The following is a 14,678-nucleotide window of genomic DNA, read 5'->3' as shown; positions in this document are numbered from 1 at the left end:
GGTACGGGGACGTGACGCTTTGATGACCCCCTTTTTCAGACTCAAGTTTCAGGTCTCTAGATACTCCGAATGAGAAAAGTTCAGTTCAGAAGCCGCCCAGCCCCGCTCGCAAGACCCCCGTTACGAGAGATCTCAGTTCTCTAGCCCTACCAAAATTGTCGAGCGCGAGCACCGCATACGAGAGATGCACGTACATCTTTGCAACTCCCTACATAATAACTAGTAGCCGCTCTATGCATGGCGAGCGCATGCACAGCGCTATATATTGTGCAACGTATAGTGCCGCAATCCAATTCCGTAGACCCTGTTTTTCACACCGTTCGGTATATTCAGTATATTATGGACCCCTACGAAAACAGCATGTGCTGATAGGGTGTTCCATCCCACAAGTGGTAAATAAATAAAAAAAATTCCAAGACCCGTATTTTACCCTTTTAGTGAATTCCTTAGACCCCCATTTCAGAGTTTCGGGAGGCACACCCCATCAAAAAACAATTTGAGTGACCCCCCCGGGGGGTGGACTTGTCCTTTAATGAATCGTGAACAAAATCTTATCAAGCAGGAGCCCGTGATGAAAACTTAGAATGTAATAAGTCTAATTCCCATAGTCCTGTTCGTGGATGTTGATGAATCATGAGGTAGGTCTAATATGAAGCAGGATTCCATGATGAAAACTTTTTGGTGCCTGGGATAAGAGATTCACCTTCCTTTTCAGACAAAGGTTGATTGGTCATCTTTAAGTCCCCTTTTCGCTGTTACGCTGGGGATGTTGTCCCTTTACTTTCCAATGAAAGATAAGTTCTACGCCAACACTGATAATAAAACCAAAAAAAAGAAAAAAACAACTATCAATTATACAGCTAAAAATCATATTTAAATTTCAAAATCTTATATAATTAAAACACGTGTGTAACGTTTAAAGATAATGCCAGTTCTGGTAATGATTTCAAATTGAGTTTGTACAGAATCCAATGAAATGACCATGAAAGTATTGGTTTGCATAAATAATACGTGCCAAAGGATTCTGGAAGAAATCGTGTAATTGCTGAGAAATTAGCAAATAAGCACAGGATTCGGGTCAAGCGTCGTGCCCGACTTTCAAAGCAATGACAATACACTGTCCCACGTGCGCTTATCTGTGTTGGTGATTTTCAGTGTGAACATTTTTCAGTGTAGATTTCAAGATTTCACAAAGTTCAGTTTATGTAACTGTACCAGATCTAGATCCTTGATGATATAGTGACAATTAGGCCTAGTTTTACAGACTTTCTCGTGAAATCAGTGTTAACAGCAATTTCCTTCATTTATCTTTAAGATCACTCAAATTTAAATATATACCATAATAATCATTCAAAAAAAAAATCAAAGTTGAAAAGATTAAATAAATAATCTACATGTTAGATTTTGGTATAAAAATAATGCACAAAATTTCAATCTAGAAAATTTTGTAAAGTGAATATTGCTTATAAATAAAGACGGAAAGAAAATAACTATTAATAATGAAGCTGAAAATGAAACTAAAACTACAAACTCTCAAATCATTAAAAATTCTGTTATATATTTTGTGTGAATTAAATTACAATTTTAGCACCACAATTATATAACTAAATGTACTAACCTTAAAAAGGTTAAAGGCAAAGCTGTGTACAAGATTTTGAACTATAACTTTTTCATAAGTCACATTGTGTTTGTCAATAAGGTCTACCAAAAAAATTCAACATACCTTTTACGAACTTGGATGCGCTGATGAATTTTGAATAAAATCCTTATGCAGCTGCAGTCCATAATGGGAACTTCTGTGGCCTGGGAAGGGAGACCTGGGAAGTGAGATTCACTTCCCTCAGCAAAGGTTGACCATCTTCGACTCTCTGGATTACAATAGAAGAGAGTCCCTCAGCCAGGAGCCCAGAACTGATAATATAATATCATAATATAGTTGGGTTCTTCACAATAACTGAACAAATGAATATTAATAAAAGAAATTAAAATCATGATATACCCCACCAAAAAATATGGCCACATCAAAATCAACATTAAGCATATCCATGTTTTTATCATCATATGGTCAATAGCACATTAAAAGTGTATAACTCTGTATTTAACGAATGAATATAAAAACAAGCATCTCAAAATCATTTTTTTTTGCTTGATATTCCTTAATCCTTGTATAATCATTTACACTAGTCAATATTTTAAAAAACATAAATCTATATTATTAGCATTCAAAGCTGTTAATGTTCATGGTAATTTATTAAATCTTGAAAATATCATACAAATACATATTTATTTTAAATCTCATTTTGTGAATTATTTTCATAAACCTTTTTCAATATTACAAATCATATAAAAAGATGAATAGAAATGTAATTTATGTTACATGTAAGCCATTTTTTTCTGAATGCAAACAATGTATATTTCATGAAAATTACATTGTTCTATAATGGAGTACAGTTATAAAAGATGAATAGAAATTGTAATTTTAACAAATTACTAATATACTTTATTGTTAAGCCATTTTCTTTCTGAATGCAAACAAAGTATTGTATATTTGATGCAAATTACATTTTCTTATAATGGAGTACAGTTGTTTCCTAAAATTTTCAAACATGATCATTTAGTACAATACATGTATGTACATGTGTGATTACTATATAAACATTCATTCATTATAATCTATTATTGTGAATATGTAAAAATTTTAGATTGTATCACGTATGATTTGTGTATATTTTTATCAGAAATAAACAAATTGCAATAATTCAAAAATACAGTTGTATCGATGGATGCCCTAGTGACAATGTTATTTGAATGTCTTTAAAATCATCATTTTTGTGCATCACAGATTACAAATTATTGTTACCAATTAAACAAGAAATATTATTACCCCTTAGTAGATACCCATCAGTCAATTATCTTTCATCTTGTAATATTTATCTTATTTCATATACTAAAACATTACTTTAATTCCTTCATGATAACTATAATATATTGGTATGATTTCCGTTTTCAATGAATCCAATCCTATACTATAAACATGATCTATCAATGTTCCATTTTCTGTTGTAGCATTCCCAACATGTTGTGTGTAACCATGTAAACACATTAACTGGTGTATTTTTGAAGTTCCTTTTAATAGATCTTCATTAAAATCTCCTCCAATAATACATTTTGTGGTTTGTTTACTTAGTTTGTCTAATAAAGTACCTAAACTTTCACAAAACGATGTTATATTGTAAGATGGAGGTCGATATACCACTGAAATAACAATTGAAATTGGATCCATAAGAACAGTTGCAATAAATTCTAAATTATCTATACATATATCTAATCTACTTGAAGTTTGCCTTTTATTGTAAATTCCAACACCACCATGTGATTGGTCTTTAAATTTGTGTAATATACCAGATTCATTGTATGAATGATGGCGTGGCTGATGATAAAATTTAAAATCCTGTATATTAACGTCATAGATGTCGTCATCATTAATCCATGTTTCAGTCAAACAAATGATGTCTGCATTCATAAATTGACACTGTGACTGAAGATCAATGAAATGTTGTTTTAATCCTTGTATATTGTGTAAAATCAATGTAAAGTTATAGCTATCATCATTTTCATTCTCAACATTTTCAAGGAATACTTTCATGTTTTTCATTCTTTCTTTGATTTCAGGATTACAATGTATATTTTGTGGCTTGAAATTCTCCAATGTAAGTCCAGCTAATGAAGAAACACGACTAAGGCCTACATATGCTTGTCCAGAGTCAAATATTCTTTTCAATGATACAACAGCTTTGTCTAACGTCAAACCCTGTACTTTATGTATTGTACATGCGTAAGCAAGTTTAAGTGGAAACTGTTTCCTTGAATATTTTTTACCCAAAAATTCTTCACATCGTTCAATAGAATGAATACCAACATTTTCTTTGTCAAAGTTTACTTTGATGGAAATTGTGTTAGAATTTGATTTGATTATTTCAGTAACATTTCCAAAACACCCATTTGTAAGACCTTTGCTAACATCAATATTTTTAAGTAACATGACCCTTGCATTAACAGCAATCCACAAATAATTAGGTAACTGGCTTTTACAACGTGTCACAGGTTTTTCACGAATTTTACTTCCATTCTTTGCATCTTTCTCAGTGTCTTCTGCTTTTAAACAAATTACATTTGCACATTTTTTATGCAATAATTTCTTATTCCATTCATCTACTTCTTTGTTACATGAATAAATGTGCAAAGCATCCTCACATTCTTCACCTGTTTCACAAGATTTTAGCATTGATAAGTCTTTATCATTAAGAACATCATTACGTTCTTTTATACGTAATCTATTCAATAAAAGTGCAAATTCTGTATCATCCTTTTGTCTCATTATCTGTTCAAGTTCTATTTTTTTGAAATTATCATTCCATAATACCCCTTGAAGACTATCTTTATATAAAGGATTGCCAAACACAGGTGGTAACTGATACATATCTCCAACAGCAATTACAGATACACCACCAAAAGGAGTTTCATCTCGAGATTGTTTGATTTGTCGTAGTCGACTATGAATATAATACATTAACTTTTGATCTACCATTGATACCTCATCAATAATAAGAATTTGCAACTGTGCTAGTTTATTACGGAGAGCACTTATTTTCTCTTCACTTAGGGGCTGATAAGGCATTTGAGCTCTAATTGGAATTGACAAGATGCTGTGAATAGTATGACCATTGATATTATAAGCTGCTACACCTGTAGGGGCTATTTTTAACACTGAAATATCGTCAGGATAATGTAATATTCTGGCCAGTATACGAGTAGATTCGTAATAAAGACATTTGACTAGATGACTCTTTCCTGTTCCAGCACCACCAGTAATAAATACATGAAAAGGTTCTATCAATTTTCCATTAACTTTATTTAAACACCATTCTCGTATTTTATAAAAGACAAGCATTTGTGTTTCATTCAAATTTCTTATCATACCATGTCTTTCTGTTTTAGATATTTTTGATGATCGTAATTCTAAACTGTAAGTTTCTGCTTTAGAATCATTTTTCAAATCAGGAATATCAAGATTTTCGTCACAATCTTCCATATCTATATTTTGCTTTGGATGCTCAAGACGTTCTACTTCACTTTCAGGACATAAAAGACTCCAGGCATCTTCCTGTACACCAAATTCTTCTAAATGTGCTTGAGCTTGATCTATTGATTCAGCATTTATTTCAAATTTCTTTCGATTTGTGCAGACAATCAAACTAACTTTTTGTACTGAGCCATGTATCTTCACAACACCTGTTTCATAGAAATTTTGATATGACTCAAAACCTGGAGGCTTTAGATGTTCATCACCATAGTGTGGAAAAAAGAGCTGTAAAATGCTAAGGAAATACTTTTCAGGTGAAACAACAACAGAATATCGAGGGTATCTTACAACTGCATCTTTTCCACGTGTACGTTTTTGAACATATCCCAAATTTTTATCCAATTTAAAGATATTTTCTTTACATGTATTTGTAATTTGTGATTTTGTTAAAATTCGATATTGCGAACAAAACGTTGCAAGACACATAGCACTAAATCTTTTGGTTTTAGGCCTGGCTTTATATCTGTCAAGTTTGCTTGGCATCCAGATATTATCTTCATCATCATCACATTCTGGTCTGTTATTAATGACACTTAATGGTAAACTCATTCTAACTGGATCAGGTCCAACAGGTATGAATTCTACTTTTCTAGAGCTCTCTTTTAATCGAAGACTACAAACACGATAGACACTTTCTTGAGCGGACACTTCGCGATTATGCATGTAAGCTTGACCTAGTTTTTTCATACTTTGTTTTGCATCTGTATTTCCTTCTTCCATTTCCGATAAGGTATGACTCAAAAGCATTCCCATTTCACGTTCGGCCTTAGACATATAAGACACAATGTAAGTTACACATGCATATGCATTAGTAACATATTGCAAATCCATATTTGCATTCCAAGCTCTAAGTAATTCTGGATTATATTGATTTACCCATACATCTTGTGGTTCTCTTTGGATGATCACACTTTCCTGTGAAGCAATCTCGTTGTGTGCACTTTCAAACTGGTTTTGTGTTATACCCAATTTTTCAAAAAGATCTCTGACACTGTTATATTCAGTCCCGCCAGATAATGCATCTTTTACACTATTCAATAATTGTTTTGCATCTTCTATCCTCCTTGTTTTTTCAGATTTTTTCCCCTCGGTCTCATTGTTATTTTTTTGCTTTGTTTTTTTATCTTTCACTTCTGTATCCTCAACAGGTTTTATGATAAAGGTCTTCTCTGAAGGTGGCCTTGGAAAATTAAACCTACATGTAGTTCCTTTCTTTTTGCATGATTTAGAATGTTTTTTGCTATGCTGTTGTACAGAGCTAACTATTTCATAGAGTTCTGGATCTTCTTCCTTATTAGGTTTCCGGCAAGAAATGTATTTATCTATGAATTGTGTAACATCATCGTCTTTATCAATTCCTAATTGCGGTGCTTGATCTACCCACATCAATAAATGTACGTGACTACTTCCGCGACTCTGAAACTCGATTCTTTCAATATAGTCTATGCAACGACCTACTGGTGCAGCTGTAGACATAATCACTTTATTCATAAACATATGAAATCTATGATCAAACATTCGTGCAACGGTTACTGGATTTGATCTTATAAGTTTACACTTATCTGCCCAATCTAATTCACTCAATTTTCTTGAGTCTCCAGTCTGACATAATAAAGTATTTAATAATTCTGGCCATCTCATATCTGCACATGAAAATGAAGCAAACCATGTAGGTTTTCCAAGTTGCCTTACCATTGCCAATACATCTTTTTGTGTCTTTTGCCAGTAAGGAGGTGTTCCACGAATTTGTTTTAAAAATTTATATCCTTTGTCTGCTTTTAAAATATTCTGAATTTTTTCTGCATCTTTCAAATCCTTGGCAGTTATCGGTGAAAGGTTATCTTTGGTATTCTTACTTTGTCTCAATGCAATAGAAACTTGCGACAAAACTTGTTGAATTTCATAAATATACTGTGCATAAAAGATAAAGTCTGTATTTTGTGCGAACCTGTTATCAACATGCATTAGTCGATTGTGTAAATATCGTCCCAATGTTAGCTTTTCATTTCTTTTATCATGAAAAGTAGGCTGACCTTGAGGAAACAATACAGGAAAACATTTGGCCTCATTGGTTTCATCTTGCAGTACTGATACAGGGCTTTTTCCTTCACATGGAGCACAACATATTATATCGTCAAAATACTGATCTAAAATTTCCTGTCCAATGTCAGCGGGTTGCAGACATGAATTTAAGTGAATCCCATTTAATCTTTCTTCAACATCATCATCATCTTCATCATTTGGTTTATTATTGACTGGGACACTGTTTTCTTTCTTTTTTCCATGTGAACTTTCAATTATATTTTCATCTTTTGAGAAGTATTCATCTAATGAGTCCAAAATTCTTCTCCTAAATTTCTTTGAATTAGATATATCACACAATGATGATACTTCTTCACTTTCATTGTCTTCTTCATTCTTTTCCATTGAATTTTCCCATTCATCATTAACTAAAACATCACGATAATACTTATTATTCATTTTCAAATAACTTAATGCATTCAATAATTTTGATTTATCTACAAACTTATACTCATAATAACTTTTAAAAGACAACTTCCTTTTCAACTTTACACGTATCAGCTGATCTTCTGTCTCGGGTCTAGGCAAAATCTGTACAGTTTTAATGGTATTTGAAGGAACACAAACAACTGGGCCATGAACTCCATTTTGACCACCTTTTGGCAATGACATCATTTTCATGAAAGGAATATTAAGTGCAATCAAATGTTGCTCTAGAGTGTTTAAATTAGCAAGTTCTTCTGGAATTTCATGTAAATGCAAATTATTAGTATGTGCTTCTGCTGGGACCTTTCCACATTGTAACTTTCTATGACAAGTGTAACATATCCACAGGGATGATCTCACTGATTGGCCTATCTGGCATTCTAATCGACATGTTGAGTTGCAAACATGCAAATACTTTTCACTGATACATGTCTGTAATTTATATTTACTTTTATTGCATTTCATAACTTGGTTTTCAAAAAGAAGTTTAAGGCACACACAGCAAACATATTCTGGGCCATGACTGATAATCTTCCGAAATTCTTGCAAAACATTGTCAAACTGAGACATTTCCAATTCTTTCTTTACATTTCTCTTAATGTTGTGTTTTTTTACTTGTTCTCTATAACTCTTGTTTTTTTGGTACTTACTTTTTAAACTCAGCAATTTCTTTTGTTTAAAACTACCATCTTTCTGATATTTATTTCTCATTATATTTCTGTGTAACTGCTTAAACTGTTCATCCAACTGATATTTAATTCTCCTAGTATTTTTCATCCTACTCTTCTCTGATTGCTTAAACTGTTCATCACACTGATATTTAATTCTCCTAGTATTTTTCATCATACTCTTCTGTGATTGCTTAAACTGTTCATCAGAGTGATATTTACTTCTCATAGTATTTTTCATCCTACTCTTCTCTGATTGCTTAAACTGTTCATCACACTGATATTTAATTCTCCAAGTATTTTTCATCGTACTCTTCTGTGATTGCTTAAACTGTTCATCAGAGTGATATTTAATTCTCCTAGTATTTTTCATCCTACTCTTCTGTGATTGCTTAAACTGTTCATCAGAGTGATATTTACTTCTCATAGTATTTCTCATCCTACTCTTCTGTGATTGCTTGAATTGTTCATTTGTCTGATAGCATTTTCTTGTTGTTTCTTTCCTATTTTCACGAAATACTTTATTTAATCTATACTTTTCATTCAACGAATTGAGAAGTGTTATTCGATAAGTTGAATCAGTATGATATTTTTTGTTGCGATCATAAGTCATTTTTCCCCTTTGTCCGTCATCCTCATATTTTTTCATTTTCTTCAAATCCTCATAATTAACAAGCTTTTCTATATCCATATCTTTTTTTTTCGTAAAACTCCGCTCTTCTCTTTTTTGTTTCTTTTTTATATCCTTCATTACACTATAACTTTTCTTACTTCTACGTCTTTTCGTTGATAAATCAGATATTTTAACATTGTTTACTCTAGCATATTTTCTTTCTTTGTCATTTGCACAGCTACTTATACATGTATTTGTGGTTTCATTACATGGAAAACTAGAATCACATGATTGCACTGACATAACAACATCATAATGGATGCCATGAGTATTTCTTAAATAAACACCATTTGTAGTTGTTTCCTTTCCTATTTGAACATTTTTACCAGAAAATAAACTCCATTTTAACCGGTCTTCATCATATACATAAATGTCAGTTTCAATCAAATTAGCTAAAACCACAATTTCCATTTCAGTTGCCCATGTACCACTTTCCTCAATAATGTTATTTGAGACATAGTGTGAAATACTAGAGTAACCCATTCTCAAGAATCCAACAAACCTATCTTCATTTTCCATGAGATGTGTAAGGATAGCTTGCCTAATGATAAGATGATATTCCTCACTTCCTGTCAATGCAAATGATATAGCACGATAAAAACAGTTTCCATCATCTTCAATATCTTTTACATCTTTTGGTTGCTCTAGAGGTACCCATTTTTCATAAGCATAATTTTCAAAACTAGCAACAAAATGTGGAATATTTATTATCTCACAACATTTTTTTTTCTGTTTACCAACAAGAGGCTTGAACCACAATATACTATGACTTTCTTCAATTATCATTAAATCATCATTCGTATCATAATCAATTTCACCAATGGTTGATAAATCAGTTTCATTAAGTTTTGCAAATTTTGAATTATGAATTTCCGTGTGAAAATTGTCATTGCATTTCAAGCCACTTTCAGGATTAGTCAATTTGCGTTTTGTACCTAAAATACTATTAGAGTTCTCTATTTTAGTCATAATTTCCAACTTTTTATAGTCATTGCTGTCAACACTATCTTTCAAGTTTGGCTCATTTTCATTTACATGCATTATTTCTTCATCATGTAAATTATTATTAACTGCTTCATTAGAATCCTCAGTGAAATATACATTATAGTTATCAAATACTTCTTGTGGAAATATACTTCCATCTAATCTTTCGATTTCATCTAAGCAATCAGATTCCATGTAAGATTCAGATGATCCAAAATTTCTTTGACTATTTGTATTTGAAGGACCTTCATTCAATGAATCTTCTAATTGAAAGCGACCATTCAGTGTTTCATTTTTATTTGACAATGCTTTTGCACATATACTAGTTAACTCATATTGAGTTCGTGAAGAACATTTCAATGTTTTTGCCAGCCTCATGCAATGATTATACACACCTTGCCAACTTGGAGTTTGAAGCACTACACTATAGCCATCTTCAACGAGTAAGCCTCTTGTGTTTCTTGAATGTGAATCAAATATAAAGAAACAATCATAACTAGATATGACAATAAAAGTATTTCCAGAAAATGTCACAAAACATGCATCAGAGTCAGAATTCAATTCTTGTTCAAGTGCCTGTTTCAATGGCATTGAAATAGATTCTTCCAATTTTGTTTCATCTCCTTCTAACAATCCAGGTATTGATTCACGTCGCTTTATCTCAAACAACTCATCATATGCCTCTAAGTGTTCAAGTAGATCAGAAATTAATAGATATTCTTGTTCACGTGCTACATAATACCTTATGTAACGATAGAGTTCATCACCATTGGCCAGAATTTTATCTAAATCTTTATTGTCCCAATCATTAGCATTTTTCATTTTGCTATACAACAAAGCAGACAATGAATTGGCAACACATTGCTTTCCTGCTGAATCACCAAATCTCATATCACCTTGATGAAATGTTCCTTGTGCAACTGGTTTTATTTGCATGTTTACTGTTGTGTTTATATCTTTCATTGTTGCTATGTTCTTTGATAAATCACTACTGACAGAAGTAACGGATTCAACTACATGAAAATGAACATTTCTTGTGTACTGTATATAAATGCCTTTATGAGATGTAACAACATTTATTCTTCCCGGTTTCCTTGCAGAGTACAACTGCCAACATGGTACTTGATCATTGTAAGAATAGATATCGGTATCAATCAAATTTGCCAATGCACTCATTTCAGTGTCTGTAGCCCAAGTTCCATTTTCCATTATTCTATTTTTCAAAACATATTCTCTGACAGTTCTGAACTCACTTCTCAATGTACTCTTAAACTTATCATTGGTCTGTAATAAATGGTTCACAGTAAAATTCCTTAGAATTACATGATGACATTCAGTTCCAGAAATAGCATATGAAATTGCACGAAAGAAACAGTTTCCATCATCAGCTATTGTTTTAATGTGTGAAGGAATTCCGATGCACTCATTGCTATTGGACCTTGCATGGAAGCTTCCGTCTGTATAGGGAATATTCAATTTTTTACAAATGGCTTGTTTGTCAGTTATCTCAAGAGGTAAAAATTTAAAAGATTTGTCTGGCCTATCACACATTCCAAGATCTGATACAAACTCTACTTCGTCTCTTGATTCATTGGAAGAAGGATGCATATCATCTTCTTTTCTTTCCTGAACAATTGCTGCTTTCATATGAGATTCCAAGGTATTTTGCGCAAAACAATCATCAGTAGACTCATCCTCTGCATTCAAAATTGCATTGTCTGTATTTTTATTCAATCCTGCATCTGGGACAATTTCATCATGACATGTTTCATCACGTACATGCTGTGTATCAATACACTGACATGACCTTTCACTTTCAAATGAACTGATCAGTATGATGTCATCTTCAACATTTGTGTCTGAATCAGATTCTATACAATTTCTCCCACGATTGCGTTTGATAGGTGTGTCAATGTCAATATCACTATCACTCTCATTTTCTTCAAGATCGATCTGTAATTCAACTTGGCTTACTCTATCTGGGATGTTCATGGTTTCTTTACTAGACATATGTTTACAAATTTCATCTGTTGCACATGCACCCTCATTAGAATGTATGTATAGATGGTGATCTACATTTCTGTTTGTCAACTCTTCTTCAACTTTGCCTACTGTAATTGATTTACCAAAACTGTTCAACTGATGAGCAACTGGGTCTTCCTTACAATTTGCATTATTCTCAATCATATCTTTGTTAGATTGTGTTCTGACCTCTTTCTTTGGAATCTTTGAAACATCAGAGCAATTATCATCTCTTTGATTCACTTTCGTGAACTGACCTTTCATGTTCCTTCTTCGACCTCTTCCTCTTCTACCACCTGCATGAACTCTATATCGTCTCAAATCCTGCATCTTTTCCACAACAATACACGTCTTCGGGTTCAAGTGCTTAGTCAAACCTGCTTTTGACAATGAAGACAAACAACTTGTTACATGAGCATAAGATTGGTTTTGCATTGTTTCAATTACCTCATTGGCTTCATTGTAAAACTTCATGGAACATGGAGATTTCACACTACAAGTATAAATATTCAATAAAGTTTCTACGTAGGATTGCACATTGACATCTATTTCTTTATTTTCCATTTTGTGGGTCACCTTACACTCTTCTTTCTGTTCTTTGATTTTTCTTTCACGACTACCATAAAATCTCTTGAATGCTTTGCCAATGTAGGTTACACCTGGTTCTAACAATACACCATTAACTGATCTTCTCTTTCTTTTGTCCTGTTCGTTTTCTTCATCTGAATGTGTTCTTCCTTCTGTTTTTCTTGCCATCAATTTTGTTCTTTTGCATTCCACTTTTACCCAATTACCGTCAAGTTCTTCATTGAGCAAGTTTTGATCTTTGAAATGAGACAGATTGTCTGTTACACCATTTTCACATCTGCTGCATTGCTCTGCAAACACTGTGCTCTTTTTTACTTTAACATACCTCTTCTTTGCTCTCCTTTTTCGTCTTGTCTCTTTGAAGATTTCCATGTTCTCATTGTCATCATCAACATCTGCCGACATGAGAGGCTCATATCTGTTATAATGAGATGGAATACATACTCTGTCAAATATTCGATTACCAATGTTGCTATGGCCACAGCATGGGCAAATCCAAACCAATTTCTGGTCAGCAAGTTTGTCATTGTTCAAGTATCCCTCACAAGTCACATGAAAATGGTTGTTGCAACATTCACATGTTACATAAGTGTCACTTTCATTGATGTCATTCATGCAATGACAACATTTACCAATATCTGAATTGATCATTGATGTGTAACTGGAAAGCATGTTTAGAATCTCATGAATAATTGAGCCGAATTGAGTGGCAGCCATTTTCAATTTCTTTATTCCAACAGATAAAAAATTAAAAATTTGAGAAGTACGCACACAATGAATTGTCTTTCAAGGTCTTAACGTTTCCTTTAAAATTAACTACCCACACAAAAGTACCTTTAAATGTATTATGTCAATAAAGCTCACTTGTATTTGCAAAATTTGGACCAAATTTATATTTGCTTCTTTGCAATTGAAGTTTTTCTTTGGGGGGGAGGGTAAAAGTAATCACTGCCTATCAGCTACTCTTTATATTTGCGCATACAATTTAAATTGTAATCAAGCAAGGTTTTTCCCTTGATCAGATTATATCCCAAGTCAAATTTATAAATGCTAATTGCTTCACTCAAATTTCTCTCTTTTTATCTCAATAACACTCTTTCTAACTTTACTTTCAAGTGTATCACTCTTCTAAATCAAATCCAAGATACTGTTTTTAGCTCTTACTCTGTATTTTATCTCTTTCAACCTACTCAGGTTTATGACTGGTTGCACTTGTGCAATATCACTCTCTCCACTTTAAAACCTCTCAAAAATTTTAGTACCTTTCAGTATCTTATCTGTAAGGAACTCTTTATATTTTCATATATAACTAAACTATATTCAAGCAAGATATTTTTTTCCTCTATCAAACTTTATATCCCTAGTCAAATTTATGAATGACTATTAATTTGCTCAGTCAGGTTCACTCAAATTTCTCTTTTTATCAACAAGGTCACTATTTTACCCTTTGAGAAAAAATATCACTATTTTCTAAATCAAATTCTGCAATAACGCTTCTAGCCTTTATTCTGTATTTTAACTCTTTCACTTTACTCAAGTTTATCCCTAGTTGCAGTTATGCATTAGTCTTACCTCTTTTAAAATTTTAGTGCCTTTTTGTATCTTTTATCTGTATTTTTGTCAATAAATTAAATTTGTATTTGCAAAATTCTATAAAGCTCAGCCCAAATCACTTAGTCCTTTGTATTTAAAAAGTTGTTTTATTCTTTGTAATGAAAATCAATTGCCCGTTTCAAACACTATAAAATTTTATCTGTAACCTCGACTTCAATCAAGCTTTTTCCTTTTTTACACTTTATATTCCAAGTCAAATTTACAAAGACCAATTTTCACTCAATCCAGTTCACTTGATTTTTCAGATACCTCTTTATCACAATGTTACTTTCTCCTTATCTGCTCTATCACTCTTTATCTGCTCTATCAAATCTGGAATATTGCTCTTACCTCTTTTGACGTATTCAGTTATATCACTGTTTGCACTTATTGTGTTAAGTCACTTTTCACTTTTTCACCTTGAAAAAAATTGTATTACTATTTTTAATTTACACTAGGGAATGCAATCAATACACTTTTGAAATCAATTCTCTGCAAG

General features: G+C 32.5%; 2 protein-coding genes across 3 annotated transcripts; both read right to left on the bottom strand.

Moving 5' to 3' along the window:
* Nucleotides 1-801: 801 nt before the first annotated feature.
* Nucleotides 802-12,328, bottom strand: LOC121417888. Its single transcript, XM_041611623.1, has 3 exons — nucleotides 10,372-12,328; nucleotides 3,205-9,561; nucleotides 802-812 (listed from the first exon to the last, which is right to left on the bottom strand). Exons 1-3 carry the CDS (start codon nucleotides 12,326-12,328, stop codon nucleotides 802-804), a joined length of 8,325 nt encoding a protein of 2,774 aa, XP_041467557.1.
* LOC121417518 lies at nucleotides 12,256-13,806 on the bottom strand. 2 transcript variants are annotated; one of them, XM_041611239.1, is made up of 2 exons: nucleotides 12,912-13,806; nucleotides 12,256-12,378 (listed from the first exon to the last, which is right to left on the bottom strand). In XM_041611239.1, the coding sequence occupies exons 1-2, from the start codon at nucleotides 13,301-13,303 to the stop codon at nucleotides 12,366-12,368; spliced, it is 405 nt and encodes a 134-aa protein (XP_041467173.1). In that variant the 5' UTR covers nucleotides 13,304-13,806; the 3' UTR covers nucleotides 12,256-12,365. The 2 variants fall into 2 exon arrangements, with proteins under 2 accessions (XP_041467173.1, XP_041467174.1); XM_041611240.1 differs by having other exon boundaries at nucleotides 12,256-12,375; nucleotides 12,912-13,805.
* Nucleotides 13,807-14,678: the final 872 nt, after the last annotated feature.

The sequence above is a fragment of the Lytechinus variegatus genome, chromosome 6 (assembly GCF_018143015.1).
Source record: "Lytechinus variegatus isolate NC3 chromosome 6, Lvar_3.0, whole genome shotgun sequence".
NCBI classification, from domain to species: domain Eukaryota; kingdom Metazoa; phylum Echinodermata; class Echinoidea; order Temnopleuroida; family Toxopneustidae; genus Lytechinus; species Lytechinus variegatus.
This window is presented reverse-complemented; position numbering and strand designations above follow the sequence as displayed.

What these genes read in the sequence shown, in the direction of transcription:
- LOC121417888 (XM_041611623.1), bottom strand. Translation starts at nt 12,328, where the DNA reads ATGCAGGATTTGAGACGATATAGAGTTCATGCAGGTGGTAGAAGAGGA. An exon ending in TCAAACTCCAAGTTGGCAAG is followed by an intron (nt 9,562 to 10,371) that starts GTGTGTATAATC and finishes TTGCATTGACAG; the next exon opens with GAAGTGAGGAATATCATCTT.
- LOC121417518 (XM_041611239.1), bottom strand. Translation starts at nt 13,303, where the DNA reads ATGGCTGCCACTCAATTCGGCTCAATTATTCATGAGATTCTAAACATG.